Raw genomic sequence first — 26,245 nt, 5'->3', positions numbered from 1 at the left:
GGCCAATAAGAAAGATGGGGACAGAGATTTTAGCAGGGCCTGTTGTGATAGAACAAAGGGTGATGGTTTTAAACCAAAGGAGGGAGATTCAGGCTGGACATGAGGAAGGAATTGTTGGCGCTGAGGGTGGTGAGAGCCTGGCCCAGGTTGGCCAGAGAGGTGGTGGATGAACCATCCCTGGAGACATCCCAGGCCAGGCTGGACGGGGCTCTGAGCAACCTGAGCTGGTGAAGATGTCCCTGCTCATGGCAGGGGGGGCACTGGGGGAGCTGGGAAGGTCCCTCCAACCCAAACCATTCTGTGGTTCTACGAGGGGGTTGCACCAGCACCAGGAACCGGTAGCTGAGGATGCTCCAGGCAGATTTTGGGGCCGCTTCTTCACGGACAAGGTGTCCGGAGTCTCCAGCCTAGCCCCGCCAACCCCCCAAACGCCTCCATCTGGTGTTACACCCAAGCTCCAAAATCCACCCCGCGCTTCTCCCCCACGGGGATTATTTATCGCCTCGCAGGTGACACTCGGTGCGAAGCCGCTCCTGGACTCGCTCTGCAGAACCAACCACCGCCCGGGGCCGCGCAGCGATTCCTCCCGTTCCACACCGCGGGGAGCCGGAGGGGATAGCTCGGCTCGGCCCGGCCCGGCCCGGCCCGGGACAGTGCGGCCAGCGGCGCCTCCCGCAGCCTGACAGGGCCCCATCCCCCCGGGGGTGCGGGACACACGGACCCGCTCCGGTGGAACCGCCCCGGACACCCGCGTTCCCCCGCCCCGCCACCCGGAAGGCGTTTAGAGGTCATGGCGGGCAAGATGGCGGCGCCCAGGCGGTGAGGGGAGAGGAGAGAGGAGAGGGCGGCGGGAGCAGCGGGGCCATGAGCGCCGCCCGCCGCTGCCGCCCGCCCCGGGCCATGGCAGGTACCGCGGGCCGGGGCGGAGAGGGGCCGCGCCCGGGGATGTGTGGGGCGGGCAGGGCCGGGGCGACGAGGAGCCCCTGGGGCTGCTCTGCATAGTGATCTAAAGAGCGTGTCTATTTCTGTATGCATCTCTCTCTACAGGCCTACAGGAGTCGTGTCATGCAGGGGTGTTCTCTTGGTGTGTTTGATTTCAGTCCTGCGCTTTCTTTACTTAAAAGGGGCCACTAAGGTGGGGACAGACTTCAGTAGGGCCTGTGGCGATGGGACGAGAGGTGATGGTTTTAAACTAAAGGAGGGAGACTCAGGCTGGACATGAGGAAAAAATTGTTGGCCCTGAGGGTGGTGAGAGCCTGGCCCAGGTTGGCCAGAGAGGTGGTGGCTGAACCATCCCTGGAGACATCCCAGGCCAGGCTGGACGGGGCTCTGAGCAACCTGAGCTGGTGAAGATGTCCCTGCTCATGGCAGGGGGGGCACTGGGGGAGCTGGGAATGTCCCTTCAACCCAAACCATTCCGTGGTTCTATGTCAGCTGTTTCCTTTCAGTGCTGCTTGTGCCATTTTACCAAGATAACTTTATTTATGGCATGTAGAGTTACTCAGGGAAGAAGAAATGCAAAATGAATCTCTGGGGAGCTGAGAGTTTTGGAAGAAAAACACCAAACCGTGAGGGCAAGGCTGCACTTTGAGTTCTTTCACCTGGAGCCACGCAGGCGTGGTTCCCATTTTGGGGGGGTCTCTGTCACAGCTGGCAGCAAACATTGTGATCTGAAACGGAAGCAAACTCCATGGCGGACAAGGAACTGGAATATAACATTCTCATTTTTCCTTTAAATAGGATTATTTGTCTGGCACCTGAAGAACACTGGAATCCGGCAGGTCCCATGCCAGTTTGTGCACCTGTGCCGTGCCGCCAATAACAGATTGATTACATTTCAATACTTTAACTTTCTCAAACGAATGGTAAGTCACAGAGTGTATTTAACTCATGTTTCTCATTCTTTAATTTGGTTTGTCCCATGATGAGTCGAAACAGAGATTAGGTTATTTAAAATAGTATTTTTCTTATTAGCCAAACTCAGGCAATTCCAGGCGTCTCCTTTTCTACATTGTGTCAAGGTTGAACATTTGGTGTCTAAAACACTGGAGTTTGGAGGAGACCTATAGGAAGGACAATGCCGTGTGCCACAATGTGTCCTTGACCTGATGGGGTCTTTCTGTGCATCTGAAGTGGAGAACTTATCTTCTGCTGAGAAACATGAAATGGAATGATTTCTAAGGTTATTACTTATAAAAACGCTATCAAGAAGGTCAGGTCTTGGTTGGCAGTCATACAAGTGACAGATAGAACTCACTTGTGGATGTAGTGTGTTCTGACTGAAGAGTCAATCAGTTAATTTGATTCAAAACTCCTGAGCTCGTTAACATAATGGGTTCCTTTTGGTTAGTTTTAGGTATAAAAAGAGCTGTAATTATGTTTCACACCCTTGAAAGAGAATGGTAGTAAAACATGTACTTTTCTTTTTCTTGAGTAGTTCCTACTTGTTGTATTTTGGGGCTGTGTACATGAAATATGGATAAGACTAAGTCATATAGCAAGTGGCTGCTTTGACTTCAAGAAGCGTGTACACCAGCTGGTATTTTTGGAATTGCAGTCCTGTATGACGCAAGAGATGGGTCTTTTCCACCCTTCTGGGGATCTCCAGCACTTCTCAGTTTCTTGTTTTTCCAGTTGATGTGTATTTACATCACTCATTCAGAGTTTCAGATCATTCCTCCTCATATTAATGTGTACTTCAAACCATGAGTAGTTGAAAACTCATTCTTTTTCAGCCTGTCCCTTGCTTGAAGTGTATAGAATATGTTGGGAGAGAAAACAGAAAGATAGAAGCTAAATGCTCTTATTCTGTGTTTCATTCTGTAATAGTTCTAAAAGAGAGGAAACAACTGTTTCCTAACTTTCTGTTCAATAAATGTTAATTCGAATACTTCTTGAAAATTGTTATGTCTAGATAAATAGTTTGGGATCAACAGTAATAATTTCATGTGGGAGGTGATTTTATATCATAGGAGGTAGATTGTAATTGCTGGCATTTTTCTCTTTTTTATTTTGTATCTTAAAGATACAACAAGTTTAGTGCTTATATTTGGAGGCTGGAGTTGTTATGGGCTTGTGTGTACCTCTGTTTAAAGGTGAATTGATCAGATGATATTATCTGCTAGTTTTGAATATGAATAAAGTAGAGTTTGCTCTTAAAACTACAATGGAGGAAATAGTTTTATGCAGAAGCGATTCCTCAAGCTTTAGTAAACCTTATTGATGCAGTTGTGAGATGGAAAGCTGCCTTTGTGATATTTTGTCCAAATTCAGAAACTTGTTTATGTGTGAAATAAGTGTTTGAAATTCATACTAACTCGGTCTTGTCATCACAGGAAGTAATTCTGCTAACAACAACAATAATATAGAAATACTATTGATGTCGTTAATAACCCAAAATAGACAGAAACATCTTCTTAACTATTTGTCTTAACATTTCTCATTCCATTTAGTATGTAACACAATACAACAAAGACCTCAGCCAACGAGCCAAACCTAAGTCCGACTCAGTTGCATCTCCTTTTCGTGAGCTTCAGCAATTGGATCAAGAAAAAAAGGTTATACACAAGATTAGCCCAATTTCACCTGCTCATCAGCCTTTGTCTGAGTCATCGAGCAGAAATGAGTTGAGAGAAGTGGCCTCAGCTGCAGAAACTGAAGACTCAGTCACACCAGTAAGAGCAGAATCCAAAGAAGACAGACAGTGGAAAGAAATGAAGCTACGGCTGGATGATTTGCCAGGAATTTTGGCACGCTTGTCCAAAATCAAGCTTACAGGTACTACTGGTCATTTTTTCATTTCTGTGCATCCTGTTTGATCTCAGTTCTTTAGCACGTTACAGGCACTGAGTGGGTTTTGGTGTGATGATTCCCACGTTCAGCAGTTATCAGGATTATTGTACTTCAAATTTGCAGGAGCTTTGTGGCATGTACGACTTCACTAATGCCTCTTCTTTCCGTGTAATACAGCTCTTGCCTTTTTCTCCCCCATGCTGTTCAGTCTTAGCAATATTTTGGTTTTGTTGGGCTCACCATGGATAACTGAAGTGCTATAAGAACAACTGGCTCCTGTGGCATATTTTCAGTCAGGTGATTTTATTGTAGTGGCTCTTAAGTGTGAACTCGAAAGCCGGTGAGTTATTGAAGTAAAGTTAAATTTTAAAACTCTCAGTAGATCCAGAAATTAAAAGTTACAATGCAATGATTAAGTGGCTGCTTTAAAAAGGAGAGGGAGAGAATGAGCTGTTTTGCTGATATTCCTTAGGGGTAAGCTCGGTGTTAGTACCATATGTGGGTAATACTGGTACTCCTCAAGAACTGCACCAAGATGGAACAGTTATTTTCTGGTACTTCTGTTGTGTGGCCTCAGTGTTGCTGCCAAACTTTTCAACAGCTTCTAGCAGACTCTTTTAAATGCGAAAGGCAATATTGACAGGCAAGAAAGTACCACTGGGATTTTAAAATAGGCTGTTCCTTGAAACCTGCAGAAGGCCAAGGTTACGGAATTTCATTCCTTTCCCATTTGTCTGTTGTTTTGTATGAGTCTGTGTTTTGAGCTGTGCTGTTCTCAACCCAAGGCAGGTGTAGTCAACTTTGTACCTGTTGAGAAGGTGAAGAGATATAGAAACAAAAAACCCTTAGTGCTACTTTTTGTTGTGATCGTGATGTATTTGGTGTGGCAGATGCTCTGGGGTGGGGAGATTTTATTGGAAGTAGAAAGTATAAAAGAGAAAGCTGGATGGAGGGGGTTTGTAGGAGGGGAGTTCTGTTGTTGGTCTTTATTGGTCATAGGAGACAGGAACAGAAGTACTTGGTGTAGTGTGTGGAACAAGGAACCAGGATGAGCTTTTTTCCAACTTGTGTAATCATTTAGACAAATTATATATTGTATGAAGAATATACTGGTGGAGTTCTTTGATTTTATTTTTTCTTAAAGAAAAATAAATTCTCCGAGGTCAGTTTTTAAGTTACAACTGACACACAACTCAACTTCTTTCACCCATGAAGTTCTGATAGATCTCATATCCTGTGTGTTTCTTTTTGGCAGGCTCTTTATTTATACTTTGTAGAGCATGAAATAACAAAAAAACAAACTTTGCATTATGCTAAAATGGGACTTCCTTATGCCCTCTTCTCTTCCCGCTGGAGTAAGAGACTGTTTGTTTGTATTCTGAACTGTGGTTCACCTTTGAAAGGAAATGAGTTTAGCGATTACCATGCCCTCCTGCTTCATGTAAACTGCAGCTCTGATGACTGTGCCATTAGATGCTCTGCCTTACCAACAGGAAAAGATTTTTCTTTATATTCTTTTGCCATAGAAAACAATTAAGCAGCTTTTAATTACTTGTCGCATAACCCAGTTTCCATCCTTTGCCTTCTTTGTGGTGGTCTCTGGCTGCTGTCTGAACAGCTGGATCTTACCATCCAGGCGCTTGGAAAGCTCGTGCATCTGTCTGATAAAGTTTTCAGAACCATAAATGTCATTATTTTCAGCTTTATCTTGAAGTTTATGTGTAACTGAAAATAGGAGAGATGTGAAAGTATGGTAGTGGGAGGAAATTCTAACAACTTAATGCTAACACATTAAGAATTTCAGGTTGTCTCATTTTTAATTTAACTTCAAGTTTACATTGATGTTTTCCCTAGTGATCACAGATGGAAAATATGATGAGCTATGTGCAAAATCGCAGGAAGATTCAGCTTCACTTTTTAACTGGGGGGAGTGTGGTGCAGGCATGATATGAAAAATGCTGAGTGTTCTCATTAGATGTTCACAAATCCTCGAGAGATATTACAGAATCACGGAATCGGCTGGGTTGGAAAAGACCTCAGAGATCATCAAGTCCAACCCTTGGTCCAACTCCAGTCCATTGACTAGATCATGGCACTAAGTGCCATGTCCAATCTCAGTTGAAAAACCTCCAGGGACGGTGAGTCCAGCACCTCCCTGGGCAGCCATTCCAATGCCTGACCACTCTCTCTGCAAAGAATTGCTTTCTAATATCCAGCCTACATTTCCCCTGGCAGAGTTGAAGCCCATGGCCCCTTGTCCTATTGCTGACTGCCTGGGAGAAGAGACCAATCCCCACCTGGCTAGAACTGCCCTTCAGGTAGTTCTAGAGAGTGCTGAGCTCACCTCTAAGCCTCCTCTTCTCCAGACTAAACAAGCCCAGCTCCCTCAGCCTCTCCCCATAGCTCTTGTGTTCAAGTCCCTTCCCCAGTCTTGTTGCTCTTCTCTGGACCCGCTCCAGCACTTCAATCTCTTTCCTGACCTGAGGGGCCCAGAACTGAACACAATACTCCAGGTGTGGCCTCCCCAATGCAGAGTACAGGGGAAGGATCACTGCCCTTGTCCTGCTGGCCACGCTAGTTTGGATACAGGACAGGATACCATTGGCCTTCTTGGCCACCTGGGCACACTGTTGGCTCATTTTGAGCTTCCTGTCCAGGTCCCTTTCTGCCCGACTGCTCTCCAGCCACTCTGTGCCCAGCCCGTAGTGCTGCTGCTTACTGTGGCTTTTGTAGTAAAGGGCATCTTGCAGGTAGGTCTTTTGGCAAGGATGACCAGCTCGATGTGTAGCATCTATCAGAGACGTGGATGTGTAAGCATGGATCGGATGTAAATGTACCTGCTGATTTCAAAACAGCTGTAGTATTTTTAACCCAACTTGCAGGCTTGGTAAGGAAGGGGCTGCGTCTGTAGCATCTCTCTATCTCTGCTGTGCTGGAAGAGTTGAGTCCTCACCCCAGGCACCTGTAATGTGGATCTCCTTTAGAAAGTTGTACTTGTGTCCATAGGTTTCAAACATTTGTCTACCTTTCCTTTATCCTGTGTTTCTTGTGTTTCATTGTCACCAATCCACTAGCGTTTTCTTTTTTGTTTACATTGAAATTGGAGAAAAATGTCCCCTGTTAATTTTTGTTAAAGCTAAAGATGTTTAAAAGACTGAAAATTAATTTTAGGTTGAGATCATAAGTTTAATCCTGGCTTCTTTTTGAAGAGCATACATAATGCCAGCTCTCATCAACAAATCTTGAAAGGATCAATTCCATCTATTATGCAATAAGGTGAAGTTAATTTGGCTCCTAAAGCACTAAGCTAACAGAGATTAAAAAACAAACAGTCAATGACCTCATTCCCTTGATGTGATCTCCATTAAATATACTTTTCCTCAACGAGGAAAGTAGAAGAGTAAACCATAGCTTCCATGGTAAAAGAAAATAAACTTCCCAATCTAAAGGGGACGTTTTCTTATTTACTCTTAACTTGTTGCATTTGAATTTCTGGGAGCTGAGATGAGCAGGGAATGCGCAAACAACTGCAAATACCTGTTCTAGTGGGATAAGTGAGGGGATGTACCATCACCTTTTTTAATGAGATCCTGATAAGTCACACTGAAATGGCTGGCTGAAATTAATCCTGAGAAATCAATGGGGACTTTAATTAGTGCTGGAGCTGTACAGTATTAGAATTTCTTGGAGGTCAGTGTAGTGATAATGTTACACTGACTGTTTGCCAATCTGCTCCACCTTTCTTCAGTAAATGAGTTGGTGTTTTCCCATAATAAATTGGTGTAAAGTGCTCTCTAAGATAAGTTTTAATTAAATTCTTGTCTAGAAGTGGATGTGTGATTTATAATGCAAAAAAATGAATGTAATCACTCTTAGAAAAGTGAACGCCGCTGTTTCACTGTCACCTTTTCAGTGTATATTTTAGCTCTATCAGTTGCAAAACATTTCATTTCACATTTTCTTGTGCTGTCTACTAAGAAGGATCCAGCAGTTTTGGAACCAAGATGATGTTGTGTTTATATAATAAATGGGATCCAGCCTTTCAGAAATGCCGAGCGCCTGCACATCCATGTGGAGTTACGGAACCTGTGGTTATTTTCACAGCTTCTCAGAAGGATGAGGCTTAGTTGCAGCTTTCCTGTATTTCAGAAGTCGCTGAAGTGCAAGGTCCTGCACCTGGGTCAGGGCAGCTCCTGGTGTCGCAACAGGCTGGGGATGAAGGGCTGGAGAACGGCCCTGTGGAGGAGGTGCTGGTTGGTGAAAGGTGGGACATGAGCTGGCAATGTGCGTCTTGCAGCCCAGAAGACAATTGTATCTTGGGCTGCATCAGAAGCTCTGGAGCCCTCAGCACAGGACACACATGGACCTGCTGGAGAGGGGCCAGAGGAGCCACAGAAATGATCTGAGGCTGGAACAGCTCTGCTGGGAGGACAGGCTGAGAGAGTTTGGGGGTTCAGCTGGAAAAGAGAAGCCCTGGGGAGACCTTAGTGCGGCCTTTCAGGACTTAAAAGGGGCCAATAAGAAAGATGGGGACAGAGATTTTAGCAGGTCCTGTTGTGATAGAACAAGGGGTGATGGTTTTAAACTAAAGAAGGGAGATTCAGGCTGGACATGAGGAAGAAACTGTTGGCCCTGAGGGTGGTGAGAGCCTGGCCCAGGTTGGCCAGAGAGGTGGTGGATGAACCATCCCTGGAGACATCCCAGGCCAGGCTGGACGGGGCTCTGAGCAACATGAGCTGGTGAAGATGTCCCTGCTCATGGCAGGGGGGGCACTGGGGGAGCTGGGAAGGTGAAGAATCACCAGTCTGTGATTCTCAGAAGGAGCCACAGTGAGATCCGGCTGCCTTCAAAGCCAGACCTCAGTGTCAGGCACCCACAGCCAGCCTGTGCAACAGCCTCCTGTGAATCCATAACAGGGCTGAATAATTAAAGTTTATAATAGTATTATAACAATATTCAGCTGCCAATAGGTTTTAATACTTGGAGAAAAGTTTTGGTGAGCAGCAAGTTTTCTTCAATGTCTCTTTAGGATTAAATCCTAAGGTTCTTATACAGGCACAGTTCTTAAAATTAGCACTTTGCATGTGCGTCCTTGTTGGCAGGTCTCTGCCATAATGGTTAGATTTTCATCTCAAGTAATGCTGGTTAGTAGATAATCCAGGCATTTTCAGTCAGCAAAGGTTATTTATTTGTCATTTAACTTCAAACAGGAGGCTTTGCAGGAATCAGGAAGATAAGAACATTTTGATGCTTTGGTTTGAGCTAGCTGAGGTCTGGAACACATAATTACATGCAGAACATAATGTAAATACTTTCTGTTTAATAACTATTCATTTCAGATTGTAAGGTGCAAGGTTGTGAGGAAAATATTTAGTAAGTGTGCTGACTTATAAGAAATTTTTCATGTCATACTATTTCTTGCCGTAAGACCTATTATTTGGGTAATGACAGTATTAGGATTGAGACTTAAGTAACTTTGATTTTAAGGATGTGATTTGCAGTACTGTACTGAAGTTATAATTTTGGATGACAAGATGGAAATGGATCTTTATTAATTCACTCCAATTTTGAGGCTTTTAAGGGCTGCTGGGTCCGTGTGGTGATGTGATTGTACCTTCTGCCTGAGGTGGGCATGTCAAATGGGATCAATGTGATAACGTTGTATTCTCAACTCTTCTACTAATGTGCTGATGCTTCTGGGGTTCTGATTTTAAGCCTGACAGTTCTCCTCATCTTTGACTTCTTATGTAGACTGTTATTATTAATTGTACACAGTTCACGGAGGTGATTTGATCCATAAAAGTAGCAAGAAATTAATCTGCACAAGGGTTCTTATAGGGTTTAGAAGCCTTAATTCTAGTGGAATATAGAAAGGAGATGGTTTCTTACTGATGCATTGAACTGTGCTCTCGCTTGTATTACAGCTCTGGTTGTGAGCACCACATCTGCCGGCTTTGCCATGGCCCCGGTCCCATTTGACCTGACCTGTTTCCTGCTCGCCTCCCTTGGAACCGGCCTGGCGTCCTGTGCTGCCAACTCCATCAACCAGGTCAGTCCGTCTCCTTGTCTGCACCGCAAACTGGTGCTGTCCTGGCTTCTGAAATGCTGCCAAGGAGCGTCAATGGGTGGCTGGGAATGCTGTGCCTTCAGCTGCTGCCCGAGCTCTGAGCCGTTAAAACTGATACCACGAAAGGAATTAAAGTCTGCAAATTAAAGTATAGTTGCTAGGCACAGCATGTTTATTCAGAATTGAGCTGATGGGGTTTTAAGCCCCCCAATAATAATGTTTATCTTGATAATACCAAACATGGGTCACTGAAAATGACATAGGAAGAACTGTGTAATAGGAGTATAAGAATAGCCACGGGGGCTTCAGCCTTATGAGCCTGGTTCCTCGGTTGCGTTATTGTATGACCTTGTTGGATCTGTCTAAGGAATGGCACACAGCACCTTTCTAAACATCTGGAGCGGGGCTTTGCTGGGGTGTGTGTGCTTCTGTTCAGGCTGGAATCCTGAATCCTGGAATACTGAAAGTCTCCCTTGTGTGGTAGCTGTTCGGTGCTGCAGATGCTCCGTGTGCTGATCTTGAGCTTCCTTGCACCTGTGAATGTGCCCATGGGGCTTGATGCCAATCTCTTAACTCTCCTGAGATCCAGCTGTGAAGCAAACTTGCTGTTAGGCTCTTCCTATGTCCCAAAGGGGAGCCTAACTACCCTGTTTCCCCCAAAATAAGCCCTAGTGTGGTTTTTCAGGATTTTTGAGGATGCTCGAAATATAAGCCCTACTCAAAAAAGAAGCCCTAGTTACAATTTATAAAAAAAAGAAAGTAAGTTTAAATAGTGTCCAGGCAGCTATACATGTAAAAAAGGGCATCTTTTGGAGCACAATTACTATAAGACCCTGTCTTATTTTTGGGGAAACAGGGTAGTGAACAGGCAACAATCCTGTGGTGTTGAACCAATTTACAAAGCGTAGTAGCCACAGTCACATTAAGCTGTAAGTGTGGCCTGAAAAAAAGAAGTGGCAGTAGTGCTGCCAGCTTTGGTAGCACTTTAGTATTCCAGGAATGACCTGAGAGACAGGGGGGCTGAGTTTTGGGACCCCATTAATGTCACAGAGCATGGAGGCCCCTGTGATCTACATCCTGGAGCTTAAAATTGGGGTAGGCAGCTAATGTCATGTCTGTTTTCTCTGCGAAACAGGAAGGATGCTGTCTGATTTTTAGTTGCTTGGAAATATTTATGTAGCCTACTGAAGTTGAAAAACACTTAAGTAGCCTTGAAAAATAATTTTAAGTAAGTCACAGTGTTTTCTGAAGTATAGATTTGGTTCTCATGTACATATTTTTCACAAAGTCGGGGTAGAAAAGCTGCCATAACTAAGGTGAAGCTTTCTTGGTTTTGGTACAGTTTGCAGGTACACATTTTTCCCTCCTTTTTTTCCTTTACTCCAGGGTATTTTAACATTAAAAACTCATTTTGTGACTTATCAATCTTTTGACGTGGATACTGCTGGACTACGAGGAGAATTATATTTTTCTTGTTTAGAGACTCCTATGCCACTTGTCTTCCTTGAGACTTTGCTAGATCTTCTTAGAGGTGATATTCATGCACAAATAGCTGTTTTTCTTCAGCTTCCACGTATTGCTCCATGTTAGATTTTGTCTCAAATGTAGTTACTTTTTAAACTCTTGGAAGTCACTTTTTAAAATCTTGAAATACTTGGGAGCACCAGAAATCACGCACCGTAATTTGGAGTTTGATGCTTTTAAGGCGTGCTGTGATGGGAAAGTTAGGAGTGCGATGACTTCGTGTTTGGGCTCATAATTCACTTTATACTCATTGCACCATAGGAACAACTGTTAATGTGCCCTTCAATAGAGACGCCCGCTCTGGCCTCACAAAGTGCAAAACTGTTCTTCACAATCTCAGCTGAATGTTCTACATTTGCACACTCGCTGGTGTTGAGTCGCTTGTAGACTGTGTGGAGAGACCTTCAAGGTGACTGTTCTTATTAAGGAAAAGAAAGAAGCAGAGCTGGTAATGAAGCAGAAGAAAAGAGCCGTGGTCTATGACCTTGTTTCTCAATGGATCCTTTCAGTCGCAGAACGTCCCTTTCCCGGTGCTGTGTCTGAATTGGCTGGGAATTTAATTTTCAATAAATACTGTAAGCTTGGGTATCCATCTCGGCCTTTGGGATGGAGCATATTTGACTTGGAACTTCCTTTATTGCGACTTTGCTCTGTCCATTGCTCCCCATACACATCTTCTTCTCTGGCAGCTCATGACTCATGTTTCCCTTGTTGCTCCTTGCTGTCCCTTAAGGACCTTTTTACATGATAACCGTCTTTCCGCTTCCCATAGTGCTATAAATCTGTACATCTTTAAGAGCAACACGTCTTTCCCACCCCTCATTTCCCTGATAAATCTGTGCTCGCGATTTAAAATCCTCAAATATGTCGTGGGAAGGTAAAGTGTCGATTGTGTAAGATTCTTCCTGGTGATTTAGGACAGGATGTGAAGGGCCTGGTCCTGTGAAAATATCACAGAGGTTCCTTATTGTTTGTGGACGTATTGATACAAACTTTTAACTGTTTGAATGCTGTGTTTTGGATTCTTTTTTTCTTCCCTTCTCTTGACCGTTTCATTTTAACAATCTGGTAGGAGCTGAGGCCAGTTTGACCCCCTTGAATTATGTTGAATTAGATAATTAAGTTCAATTAACTATGGCAGAGGGAGCAAGGACTATATTAACACAGAGAGACTAATAAGTCCCATTTTGTTTCTTCAGGAAGTTGGTCTAAAATAATCTTTTAATTGCCACTTGCCCTCTTGATTTCTGATTGCTGCATGTCATACTTTAAACATTTTCTTCCCAACCACAAGAGCTGGAATGTTCCAAAAATTTACAAGAGTGGAGGTTCTTGCTCCACTTTCACCATCCTTAACAAGAAAGCAATAATAAAGAAATGATGGGAGTTGGCAACGCTGTAGTTTTCCATTATTTGTAGAGGAACAATCTGGATATTTATCAACCAAAGGCATGTGTTTACAAACAAATTTCATTCTCAACCCATAAGTTCTAATTTCTAGCTGTGCTTTCTGATGCAAGTAGAAATAATGTATTTTTATGACAATTCTGTGAAACTGAGTAACTGTTAATATATATTTTTTTTTGCCAAATGATAAGGTTGCATGTGAAAATATTCTGTAAAATACAGACCAAAATACAGACCAAAAAGTACTTGTGCGTGGGCTTGCGTGAGGAGGAGCCGTAGCGCCTGTTCTGCAGCAAGGTCATTCTAGAAACATTTGTGTAGCAAATGTCAAGAGAAGGATCTTGGGATAATGGATGTTAGACAGTAGTTTGAAAGAAACAGAATCTCTCAGGCTGGTGGAAAATGTTATGAAGTCTGGGGGTCTGGATAAATCCCACAGGGTCCTTGGGTTTTCCTGTCGAGTGCGTTGGGTCCGGGGGCTGTAAAGGACTCAACTCCTGCCGCAAGGTGCCAAAGAAAAGCAAGTGTTTGATTTCTCTTGTCCTCTCCCGGCAGTTGTGCCTTCGCCTCACCCCTTCGGATCACACGACTTCAGGCTCGTACCTCGCACCTCATTTAGCATTTTCGTGGCACGTTAATCCAGTGGTCCCTGGTTCTCTTCCACATCACCCAACACCGCGTTATGTCCTCCAGCCCTTCAGTATTGTACTACAACATGTCACCACTTCTCAGTGCCACCTGCTAAAACTGCTTGCCTCTTTTTTTCCCCCTCTCTTTTTCTTACGGTGCTCTTTCTTCTTTCCCGTCATTGAAGTAACTTAAAATTATTTTGGACAGGTGTTCTTTATTGGTGTTATATCTTCTCAAACGAATAAATGTTTTACAGTGGTTTTAGTTAGAAGCATTTACCAAGGAGTGGGCTGAAACATACTTCTACTTTAACATTACTAAACTAGCCAAAAACTCAGGAAAATCCCACTCTAAGGTATCAGTCTTACTAATTGCAGTTATGGTGAGGAAATGGAAATATTTTCTGGGGTTTCATCTTGTAAGCACTGCATATTAATCTTGAATAAAGCAAGTAATTATTCCTTGCATATAACTTTTTCATACTGTCCACTTTCCCGACTCTTTCAGTATTGGATATTGGCACGAATACACAAGAGGGTATTTTACCTTAGTGCTGTTCCTTACAAATGACAAAAAAGAATAAATGAAACATTGGTTTTCTGATTGGTGAAGATCAATTTTATGACTTATTTTTTCTGATCCTGTACTCATGCTGTCATAAAAATGGAATGGGAGAAAATGATATTACGTTGGTTGATAATCTTTTGCTTTTTCGTCTTTGGTGTTTTGATTATTTTTAAAGCTGAGTCAGGTTTCAAGGAGTAGTCTTACATTTATGTTAGAGAGAACACATGTCATTTTTGAGACTTCTAAGATAGTAGCCTCTGATTTATGGGGAAGGAGATAAAACATGAAGAGATGTTTACAACACAATACACGGCATTAAAATGTTAAAGGCATCACATGCACGTTTTATATGTCAAGTACATTCTTCTGTATCTGCAGCACGGTTAAGAAGTGGGACAGAGCTCTGAAGATGAAAGCAGGATGTTTAAAATGGTTTGAATTTAGTAACCGAGAGAGAAAACGATGTGGTTGGATTTGACTGATGGTACCTTGAAAAGGAAGCAGACTGGACTGAATATCTTAGTTGAAGTTAGGTGAAAATAAGTAGTGAATATAGAGTAAATATGTTATCCAGAATGAGAGGACAAATGTAAGTTAAACATCCCCATCCCTTCAGGTCTGATCTGATGGCTGCGATTTGCTCTTGGTGTCAGGTTCTCTTGACAGCGATGCCCCCTCGGAAGTGAAGCTGCAGTGGGTGGGAAGGATGGGTTTGGTGTTAAAATAAAGGAGCAAAATTCAGAACGTGAGTTCAGCTGCCAGCCAGGGACCCTGCGTGTGATTTCTGTGATAGTCATTTGGATTCCTCAGTGGTGGGTGCTGGGCTAAAGTCAAACCAGAGCTGCCTTTCCTCCAGGTTTTAATCCATTTACTCTTTCTGCGCTGCCAGAAGAATAGCTGGCAGCTACTTTTATGGTATTTTGCACTTCTGTAATGATTTGATTGACCAGTACTCACAAAACAACTTAAAAAATGCTGAAAAAAATTAATAAGCCTACTGAGATCAGCAAATATTGGCCGGTTTTCTAAAGAAAGGTCAGCTGAAGCTCACAAATACAGTAGCGTTTTGAAGTCATCTTTGTGCCTCTGTTGCCTGCAGATGAGACTGTGGTTCTCTGTACGTAGTCTCAAGTTGACATTTTTAGTTGTTTTTTGCAAATATGGGTTAAACAGCAGTACGTGGACTCCAGGAAATAAAACTGGTCAAGTTGATCCAGTTCAGATAAACGGTTCACACCATAATGGCCAAACAACAACGTCATCAATTGGAGTCATGTTAATGGGCTTGTGTTGCTGTGCTCAGTCATCACGAGTTCATGTTTGTTGGAGTTTTCTGAACTGCTTGGTGTGTAAGGTCACGTAGCTGGATGAAAGGAGTAGGAAAAAGTAAGTTTGAGGGCTTTTGAGTTTTGAAGTCACTGCTGGGAAAGAATGTGCGGCGCTGATTTTTCAGAAGCCCAACACTTTGTTCCTCTCTTAAGATATATTGGCTGTAATTGTTTTAGCTTGCTGGACCAGTAAAAATTGTCATTCATTTTTCAAGGAGGGGGAAAAAAACAAAACCAAACAAAACACTAACATGAGGAATTAGTTATCCTGAACACCTGCATTGTGAGGAGGAGGAGGAGGAGGGTGTTGGCAGATGTGCCACCAGCTTCCACAGCAGAGCCGAGCCTTCTTAGCAGCTCCACATTTTGATTCAGGTTTGTCAAGCAATAACGATCCTGATTTTACGTGAATGAAGCACAGCATCAGAAATAGTTTTTAAGTGTTGACACAACCCTTCTTTCCCCTGGTGCCTCCTGCCCCATCAAACACCTTTGGAGAGTGAGGAGGAACCCAGGAGGTTTGTATGTGGTTGGGTCCCACCGATCCTGTGAGCACAAATATTTTTTAACTTGGATCTTCTTGTGTTTCTGCAAGTTTTATAAATATTTATAAGAATTGTTCATGTTGGGCTATTAGATGCCCAGTGAACTGTTTGCTTTCTGTGGCTGTGGAAAGTAACGTAAAGTGATGTGATATTACTAGTTGTGTTCCTGTCAGGTTGCTGATGTGGTTTCTGAGCAAATCTCTAGAGAAATCTTGTTAGAAGGATTGAAGCAACAGAAGAAACTAAAACAAGGGTTAAACTAATGTGGTTAGTGAGAGATGCTTGGATTATTGAAGAAATGGCTGGAGTCTGGCAGACCATCAGATCATTTTATCTTTATTTCCCTGTGAAGACATTTAACAGTAAAGTGAGAACAGCAATAGTTCTTTTTATATTCCTGCAAACCAAGACTTTTTTGGTGTTATCTTGTCACAGAATCGACTGGGTTGGAAAAGACCTCAGAGATCATCAAGTCCAACCCTTGGTCCAACTCCAGTCCATTGACTAGATCATGGCACTAAGTGCCATGTCCAATCTCAGTTTAAAAACCTCCAGGGCTGGTGAGTCCAGCACCTCCCTGGGCAGCCATTCCAATGCCTGACCACTCTCTCTGCAAGGAATGGCAGAACTTGTTTAAACACTGATGAGATTTGCTCTGTGCAGCGTATTTGAAAAATCAGATAGTTGAATGATTAAAGTCATTTAGGAAGAGCCTAAAATGACTTTTTAAGATTTTGGGTTTCCAAATCAGAATATTTCATGGCAGGCGCTCACTCTTTTTTGCTGGAAACGGGGATCGCGTCTGTCCGCCTGCGCTCCGCAGTGTTCCCCGGGGATTAGCACCTGATGCGTCTCTGTCTGGCTCTGAAGTCCCGGCTGTTTTGACGGGGCAGATCGCCTGCAGCAGCCGGCCCTGCCTTTCATCTGCCCCCCCAGCGATCAAAAGATTGTCAGGAGCGCTTATTAAAACCTGCTGTTTGACTCTGGAGCACGGGACTGTCAGTATCGGAGGCAGCCTGGGCTGTAATTTACAGTATATAATAAATATAAGAGAAGCGCAACGCTGGAAGTCTATCTCGTGCTCTAAAGTGTGCTGATATATGTGGCTTTGATATTTTAACTGCTAGGCAACCTTCATTAGTGGTCGTTGAGGATCATAAATTATGGCTCTGTCAGATGATTCATAATTGCGACAGTTAGATCGAGTTAGCGTGTAGGAATCCTCCATATCGAGTAGGAATGGCTCAGCTTGGGAAGATGTATTTCAGGAGCGGGGAAGATGATGAGCACTAATGAGAACCAGCCTCTGAAGGACCAATAAATTTTAAGCGCAGAGATTATCCTTGCAAAGCATAAATTATTTGACCTACAACTGAAACTTGATAAAGGATCTTGGAAAAATATTATAAATTAATGCATACCATTGTTGGAAGAAATTCTCTTTGCTCATATGGGTATTGTGTGAGTGTGGTACACGAGGAGACTTTGAAAGAAAGTGGGTGGCTTCCCATAGCCGAGGGGACACTTAGACGCCAGTCACCAAAGTGCGATATTCAACAAAGAAAGTGAAAATAAACTAACTGGCATCCTAACATCCTTTTTTACCACTTTGCCTCCCTTCGTGGCATGAATTATTAGCATAAAACTTCAGATTTTAGAGGAATTTAAATCAAAATGTTATGATTTGATTGTTTCTCTTCTGTTACATTTCACATATATTAAAAATCCAACAAAAAAACCTGTAAAGAGTGGATTAAAGTTATATTTGATGTTATCACCTTCCTTTATGGGACATGATGCTTCCTGATTTGATAAAGAATTTTTGTCTGTGGATGCACAAAGTAAGTATGTCCCATTGTTTGTTATTTGGTTAACAGGGCAATCTGCATTTGGTGCACACTTTCTCTCCCTACTTGCATTTGTTGGTGAGCAGCTTATGTCCGGAATGAACACCAGAAAGTGGGCAGGATGGTAAAGGGGATTTTATTGACATGATGTGGTTTTGGGGACCGCAGCCCCCTCCATGCTGCCAGGATGGTGCAACAGGAACAGCCCCATGGTTCTGTGTTTTCTTTCTCCTCAGCTTTGATCCGCATAGGCTTTGGTGATAGATGCTGTCTGAGAGCGAACACAGAGAAAACCCCTGTTATTCTTCTGAAATATCAGTCTGACAGACGGGAACTTTGGGGTGGTAACTGCAGAAGCTGCTTAACTTCTGCGCATCCATCAATCCTCAAGACTCTGCATTTTGATGCTACAGGAAGTTTTGACTCATTAGCCTCACGCTAAAAGGTTCTCTGGAAACACTGGGGGTAAGCGAGGTGGGGGGAAAAGAGAGAAATAATTTACCAAATGATTAATTGTTGGGAATAGCTCAGTGGTGTGGGGTTCCCTTTAGATCCAATGCCAGATTTCCCCTGGAAACCCTGATCACAGGCAAAACAAAGGAATTTCAAAGGGCTGAAATGATGGAATGTGGAGAGAGCACTAGACAAAAGGGAAAACCTAGTACTTAATAAGATTTATCTGGCCGTTTGATCCATAGGGGTATTGCCTTTCTAAGCTTAGAGAAGTGAAAATAACTAGTCAATTTTTTTTTTTGTCAGTCTTTAAATACATGTTTTGACATTTTCCAAATCACTGAGAATTTCTTCAGCAATGCAAGTATTAAATTAGATAATTAGTGAAATGTCGTTTTCTTTTTGTAATTTAAATGGTGTTATAGTCATCTTGTATATTGCCTTGAGTTAGACTCCTGCAGTTTCAAACATGACAATCCAGTACCTTGTGTGCTATATGGAAAATAATAAATATGTGGTGAAATATGACTTACAAGGGTTAAGGAAAATGATTTCCTGGTTCCTGGAACAGCCCACCGCTACCGTTTCTTTAGGGAATAGCTCATGGAGACACAAACCCAGAGCATTCCAATAGTCCATTTCCTTTTGAATTACTTTAGGATTGTTCTCTTCATATTTCCATGGTTAAAAAATACTATGTAAATGCCATGAGTTCAGATTCTGCATTGTCATTATAATGTTGGATAGGATTTACATGCAGTAAAATGAAGTATAAGTCTCCTTTCTTTAATTTTCAATGCCTGTTGTTGCTGGTAATACAAAGTTTTACTCTGATCTGACTATAAGTGGCTGTGACCATGAGGAGTGGGTCTCACTAGCGACCAGCATTGGCAAAGGCAAGTAGGGCTGGAGCGAGCACTTGTAACGTTCTTGTTTTAGTGGGCTGCACGATGATAATTCACCTTATGTGGCTTTTGACTTATTTTTTTTCCAAAGCTACAAGATTTTATAGTAAAGCCTCGTGCAAAGTTGATTCTGCTGATCTGATCTGCAGTTGTGCAGTCGCTGCTGTGCCTGTGAGGCTGAAGAGATGCGCTATTTTAGTGATAGTTAAATTCTTTTTTTCTAGAGACTTTTTATGTGGGGATGCTCAGAGTAACTGTATTTCAGGTTTCCATAGGTGCCTGATGTGAACACATGTATATATAGTGAATGTCTCTGAAGCACACGCGATAACTTATACATGAAAGTCTGACAGTGTAGTATGAAGTGAAGTGCTTCATTATTTCAATTCTTCTTTCCTTGATCGTGTTAATCCTTTTTTGTTATGTTTGTACAGAATTTAACTGTCCTGGTAGCTTGCTGGAGAGTTGGGCAGGGAAAAATTTAGTGAAATATAACAAGGGCAAGTGTAGAGTCTTGAATCTGGGGCAGGAACAACCCCAGGTTCCAGTCTAAGTTGGGGAATGACCTGTTAGAGAGCAGCGTAGGGGAAAGGGACCTGGGGGTCCTGGGGACAGCAGGGTGACCATGAGCCAGCACTGGGCCCTTGTGGCCAGGAAGCCAATGGTACCTGGGGTGGGTTAGAAGGGGGTGGTCAGTAGGTCAGAGAGGTTCTCCTGCCCCTCTGCTCTGCCCTGGGGAGACCACATCTGGAATATTGTGTCCAGTTGTGGCCCCTCAGTTCCAGCAGGACAGGGAACTGCTGGAGAGAGTCCAGCGCAGCCACCAAGATGCTGAAGGGAGTGGAGCATCTCCCGTGTGAGGAAAGGCGGAGGGAGCTGGGGCTCTGGAGCTGGACAAGAGGAGACTGAGGGGTGACCTCATTAATGTTTACAGATATCTAAAGGGTGAGTGTCAGGAGGATGGAGCCAGGCTCTTCTCGGTGACAACCAGTGACAGGACAAGGGGCAATGGGTTCAAACTGGAACACAAGGAGTCCCACTTAAATTTGAGAAGAAACTTCTTCTCAGTGAGGGTGGCAGAGCCTGGCCCAGGCTGCCCAGGGAGGTTGTGGAGTCTCCTTCTGTGCAGACATTCCAACCCGCCTGGACACCTTCCTGTGTAACCTCATCTGGGTGTTCCTGCTCCATGGGGGGATTGCACTGGATGAGCTTTCGAGGTCCCTTCCAATCCCTGACATTCTGGGATTCTGTGTGATCACGGTAACATAATTATTTTCTTGGTTTTTTTTTTTTCCCCCTCAAACTCTGTAGCATCACTTGTAGGACAGTCAGGGCAGCAGGTCATTGAGAACATGATACAGTGCTTTCTGAGCAAAGTGATGCACCAATAACGTGCATTTGCGTCCAGTTTTGAAAACTCCACATCGTATCTAATAGCATTCATCTGCTCTTGCGTCTACGCTAGGGCATTTAAACACCACATTTTTAAATTCACTATAACAGGACTTTAAAGTCTGTGGATCACAGCAGATATGAGTCAGGGAGGATCCTTCCCTTCATAATGTTATTATTTAATATCCATATTGCAATAGTGTCTTGAGAGTCTACTGATATTTTTTCCAGTGTAAGAAGGTAACGATGTCCTGCAGAGTTTGCAATCTGGGAAGTTACAGAGTGTGAAAATATTTGGTTTGCCTTTAAATAGCAAAACACTTCCCCGAGTCGCATACTTGAGTTTTTTAGGGGAGCGTAGAGGGGAGAGTGAAAAGCGAGTGATTAGTCTGTAGAAATCAAAAAGGGTGGTTATTGTCATGAGAGATGTAGCTTTGAATGGAAACAAGCTGAATTCAGCACGTGAAAACTCAAGGACCATCCATCTTCTTTCTGGACGTGACTTCACTGAACCTTGGAAGTGCAGGAGGAAGTATTAAGGTTTCTCAAAGCTCATGTTTGTTGGTAAGGCTACATACTAGTGTCAGCCTGGAGTTTATTAAAGATCAACACGCGTATCCTAGAAGGAACAAGAAAGCCATTCAGAGTTGATTTATGCTGATAAAAATTCTTATTCATAAAATGCGTTTTAATTTTCCCCTGTATTTCTGCTTACAGATTGGGTCGGATTTTGCTCTAGGCATTAGCAAGGTGTGTTGCTCGATGCTGACGCTATGCAAGAGCTTTACAGCGTGTGATCTGCCTAATTGATGGTAGGATGAGCAAACGTGGTGTGTTAAATATCGATGTTTCCAGCTCTTGGGGCACTTGTCAGTTGTCCTAGAAGATCTTTTTTACCCACAATTGCTGACGGTTGGTTTTTTTTGTTCTAAAATTTCTCATGCTTTAAGTAGATGGGCATCTGACACATTCCTTGGGAAGGTGTAGAGTGTGTGTATATATATATGTGTATATTGTTCCACGGTTCCTTGGGTTCTGTTGGAAATGGCCATCCAAATTGCACCAAAAATTCAGCAGTATCCCCAGTGGGATCATAACATTGGCATGAATAGAAAACTGTAGTAAATTCTTTTAAAAATTTTTATTTGTAGTGTCAAATAGCCATTTACTACTAAGTGACTTTTTAAGAGGATTCTAAGAGTAAGCTGTTTAATGAAGGAGTAAACCACAGCTCTGGGCACTAATCCATTTCTTGGGGTTTTTACGAGATCTGTATGGAAACTGAAGGAGGAGGTTGGTTTTCAACACCAAAATCATGAGGTGCATCATCCAGATGAAAAAGCACGAGGGATGTTTGAACTGTCATTAAACTAGGACAAGAAATAAAATGGGACATGTGTGTGGAAATGTAAGAGCTGCGGCAGCTTAATAATACGAGCTTTGACTTTAAACCAGACGTGTTTGCAGATCTCTGAGGTTTGGTATTCTCAGGTCACTAAAGGCGAACTCTGTCTGGATCTGTATAGATTATGTAAATTTTTGAAGTAAACCAGACTTGCAGAAGATGAAAATCTGTCCCTATAATCCTCCTTTTAAGACTTGTTTCTTATTACAATCAAGATTTATGTTGATGCTCCTAACAGAGACATGACAATCCGTTTTAACTTAGAATCATAAAGGTGATGGCATTTGAAAGCAGGCTGAATAATTTAGCTTCAAACTCATTTTTATGTTCAGAAATTAGATACTCTTAAAAATAATAATCTTTTACAAGATGCATTAAGATTTAGGATGCCTTATGTTTATTAAAGGGCAATAAAAGCAAAATATTATCTTTGAAGGGCATGCTTTATAAAAATGTTTATCTGAAATGGCTTTGGACAGGGAAGAAACTGACTGGAAATGGAAAACAAAGCTGCAGGGAAGCGGAGGACTCGGCTGTGTTTAACTCGCTGCCTGTGCTGGTTCCAGCTCCGTTCCTGAAGCATTTCTCATTTTTGGCACCATCCCGACAGCGGGACAGAGACAGACCCGAATTCATCCCGGCTGGTTCTTCTCACTCCAAGGAAAGTTCCCCTTGATTTGTGGATAAGTAGCAGGACAGTGTCTGCAAGGGATAAATCCAGAATATCACCTGGCAGAGCTTCAGTGGGGAAATGCTGAACTGGGATCTGTGTGTTGGGTTCACATTCTTCATCCTTGATTAAAGTCTTCAGGGCAAGGACTGCTCCTGGTGGAAATCATTCGTGCCTCCTGTGTGAGAGGCCGGTTGACTTTAACTCTCTCCTGATCTGGATGTTTCTAAAGTTTCTTTTGAAGTGGGGCCAAGAGGTGATGCAGAAGCTTATGAGCAGGGTAGGTTTTGTAGGGGGAGTTAAAGTATTTTTATTGGAAGTGCTGCTAGAATCAGAGAAAATGGGTAACTTATAAAGCGCAGACTTTCACAGAATCACAGAATCGACTGGGTTGGAAAAGACCTCAGAGATCATCAAGTCCAACCCTTGGTCCAACTCCAGTCCATTTACTAGATCATGGCACTAAGTGCCATGTCCAGTCTCAGTTTCAAAACCTCCAAGGCTGGTGAGTCCAGCACCTCCCTGGGCAGCCATTCCAATACCTGACCACTCTCTCTGCAAAGAATTGCTTTCTAATCTCCAGCCTCAATTTCCCCTGGCAGAGTTGAAGCCCATGCCCCCTTGTCCTATTGCTGACTGCCTGGGAGAAGAGCCCAATCCCCACCTGGCTAGAACTGCCCTTCAGGTAGTTCTAGAGAGTGCTGAGCTCAGCTCTAAGCCTCCTCTTCTCCAGACTAAACAAGCCCAGCTCCCTCAGCCTCTCCCCATAGGGCTTGTGTTCAAGTCCCTTCCCCAGTCTTGTTGCTCTTCTCTGGACCCGCTCCAGCACTTCAATCTCTTTCCTGAGCTGAGGGGCCCAGAACTGAACACAATACTCCAGGTGTGGCCTCCCCAATGCAGAGTACAGGGGAAGGATCACTGCCCTTGTCCTGCTGGCCACGCTAGTTTGGATACAGGACAGGATACCATTGGCCTTCTTGGCCACCTGGGCACACTGTTGGCTCATGTTGAGCTTCCTGTCCAGGTCCCTTTCTGCCCGACTGCTCTCCAGCCACTCTGTGCCCAGCCTGGAGTGCTGCAGGGGGCTGTTGTGGCCAAAGTGCAGGACCCTTCTTCAAGTTGTCATCCAGATGTGGTTCCACAGCTCTGATCATATCTAGAGACCAGTCATCTTGGACTCTAGAAGCTGTTCTTGTGCCAGGATCCTGTAGGAATAAATCAGTGGTATTAATACAAAGCTGTAATTAGTTTCCAAATTGCAGGTGACAGAGAGGCAGAATGTGATGAAGGTCTGTAAAAGCACAACTGGCAGGGAGAAGATGTTTAGGAAATGGTTGTTTACTGTCTCCTAAAGATCAGAACTGGAGCTTTTAGCAAAAGGTGGGTTAAAAACAAACAAAAAGAGTCTGTTCTTCACGCAGTGCGAGGTTTGGATGATAAAGGTTTAGGTTTGGATGATAAAGGTTTTGGTGATGGTGCTTATGTTGTCTTTTACATCTCTGGGATTTGCTTTGTTGATTTTGCAGTTTCATTTTCGTTACTAACAAATTGAATGGCATGGAGAGGTAGAACTGAACACCAGATTGAAAACAAACAAATAAAACCAAACAAACAAACAAAACCAGCAAAATACTGCCCCAACAAACTGCTACTGAAAATTGATGGAGCTGCACAGCAAGTTGCTTTTCTATCCAAAAATCCACCCTTTTCATCTCACTAGACCCCCAAAAGCTGCTTCGCTTCTGCTGCTGTTGCTGTGAACCTTTGGTGCTTGGAGAGCTGTCGCCTTTTTAAGTCTGGATTTCACTGCAAGATCTTGGGTGTTTTTTTGTCTTTTCTGTTGCAGGTTGCACAACCTCTCTGGGGTTTTTTTGTGGTTAAAACCAAAGGTAGGGAAGGCTGATTTTAAGTGTTTATCCCAAAGAGAGAAATAAAAGGCACAGCCAAGTGCTTAACTGCTTTGGAATTAAACGTACTTATCACAAATTGCTCTTTGCATTGCTGGAGAATGTGAAGAAGTAGAGCTTGGGGATGCTCTTGGACGATCTGCCCTTTTCAGTGGGATCTGGAGCAGAACTATGAGTAGAAATGATTGGTTACGTCTAGAAGTAGGCTTTCTCCCTCTTTTCCATTGAACTCTCTGTTACTGTATCAGATTTAAACCACGCTTCAGGCAGTCACGGTCGAGGTTTCCCCCTTGCTGCTGCTCTTTCCAGGACGGGCCCTCCATAGGGGCCAGAATTGCAGAATATTTCCTTAAGCCACTCTCTCACAGACCAGTGGCTGTTCTGCTGCTGCTTTGGTGATCTATATATTTCCACGTGTAATTGTGACTACCCGTAACTTCCAAAGAAACCCCTCCAATAAGTTATCCCATGACCTAGTTGGTGTATATTAATAGTTTTGCTGGCTTCAGATTTTTTGCCCCAACCCGGGAGATGTTTTCTTCTGTGCCTCCGACTTGGTCGGGTCCGTGTTTTTAAATGCTGGGGAGTTCTGTGTCAGAGCATTTCTACAGGCGACAGTCGTTGTATTTCAGAAAACTGCATTAATTGTGATAATGTAGCGTACAGCTCCTCTTTGTGAAATTCAAGTCTTTTTAACATCACCACCTTCAAAGACAATAAAAATTCCAGTCTGCATTTATCTATTCCCATGCGAGGAGTTACTGCCGTGTATATTGTATCATTCCATGTGAAATTCTTCTGCTTAATAGTCTCATTTATACACAGTTGTCTGAGGTCAGTTTTCCATTTTGCAGTTGTCAAACAGCTGTCAAATTAAGAGACCAGATCCCAAAGTTCATTTACATTTTATGCCATTCCTTGGGTGCCTGTTTCATATCTTAATATAACTAATGATTTATCTACATATCTTAGTCGTCTTTCTGCACTTGTTTTTCACAGATGTTCACAACCTCTCACTCTTCAAGAGCAGCCCTTAAAATAAAACTTCTGTAACTATTTTTTTGAGGCTTTTCATTATACAGCTAAAGGAAGATGGTTCTGTATCTTCAGTGCAGGCAATGTAAATGAAACCAGTTCAAATTCCACCTCGTATTAATCATAATTTGAATTCTGAACTGAAAAACAGCAGAGTAAAAAAAGTTTTGAGATGTGTTGCTAGAAATGGCAACGGAGAAAAATCTCTATTTCATTCGTTTATCGTCAGTTTTGGTTAATAATTGGCCTAGCGATTGATTTCCCCCTTTAGCTTTTGATTTCTCGTTCTTCAATAGGAAACCAAAATTAAAAGAGGCTTTGTTCACAAATCATCTTTGTAGTAAATTGTATTCATTTTTCATCCTCAGGAATATCAAAGGCTATCACACGAGTGAGAACACAGGGACTAAATTGAATGCTATTTGTGGTTTTGTACTATGATGATTCTTATGTTGCTGAGTTCCAAGCGTAAATTTATACGGTGAAGATTTAGGGGTTGTTCTCTTATTTTTTTTGCAGTGGTGTAATGATCAAAGGAATATCTCCATACATGCCATTGATGTCTTACTACAAAGTACTTAAATAGCCTGAGGTAGCCATCTACTTTATAAAAATTCCTTAAAGACAGGTAGGACCCTTGGGTGTTAAATGTATACTTTGGAGTTCGGCGTATTTTCAGGGGAGGAAAGCAAGAGAGATTCTGTTACAGGGCTCGGCAGTTTTCTGTAGCGCCGAACTTTAAAAGGCTCTTTAAAAAACTAACCTTAAATT

At 43.0% G+C, this 26,245-nt stretch overlaps 1 protein-coding gene across 3 annotated transcripts in view; it reads left to right on the top strand.

Moving 5' to 3' along the window:
* Nucleotides 1-660: 660 nt before the first annotated feature.
* The window catches only part of LOC102094955 (protoheme IX farnesyltransferase, mitochondrial), a 106,295-nt gene continuing 80,710 nt past the window's right edge, over nucleotides 661-26,245 (top strand). The window contains exons 1-4 of one of the 3 annotated variants that reach the window (XM_065034594.1): nucleotides 661-907; nucleotides 1,741-1,865; nucleotides 3,453-3,777; nucleotides 9,717-9,841. In XM_065034594.1, coding sequence (XP_064890666.1) covers nucleotides 865-907; nucleotides 1,741-1,865; nucleotides 3,453-3,777; nucleotides 9,717-9,841 — 618 coding nt within the window. In that variant the 5' untranslated portion in view covers nucleotides 661-864. Of the gene's footprint in view, nucleotides 908-1,050; nucleotides 1,085-1,740; nucleotides 1,866-3,452; nucleotides 3,778-9,716; nucleotides 9,842-26,245 lie in introns of those variants that run through there. The other 2 variants (XM_065034595.1, XM_021288645.2) reach the window with 2 other exon arrangements.

The sequence above is a fragment of the Columba livia genome, chromosome 18 (assembly GCF_036013475.1).
Source record: "Columba livia isolate bColLiv1 breed racing homer chromosome 18, bColLiv1.pat.W.v2, whole genome shotgun sequence".
Classification (NCBI taxonomy): domain Eukaryota; kingdom Metazoa; phylum Chordata; class Aves; order Columbiformes; family Columbidae; genus Columba; species Columba livia.
The sequence above is the reverse complement of the archived record's forward strand: the minus strand, read 5'-3'. Positions and strand labels throughout refer to the sequence as shown.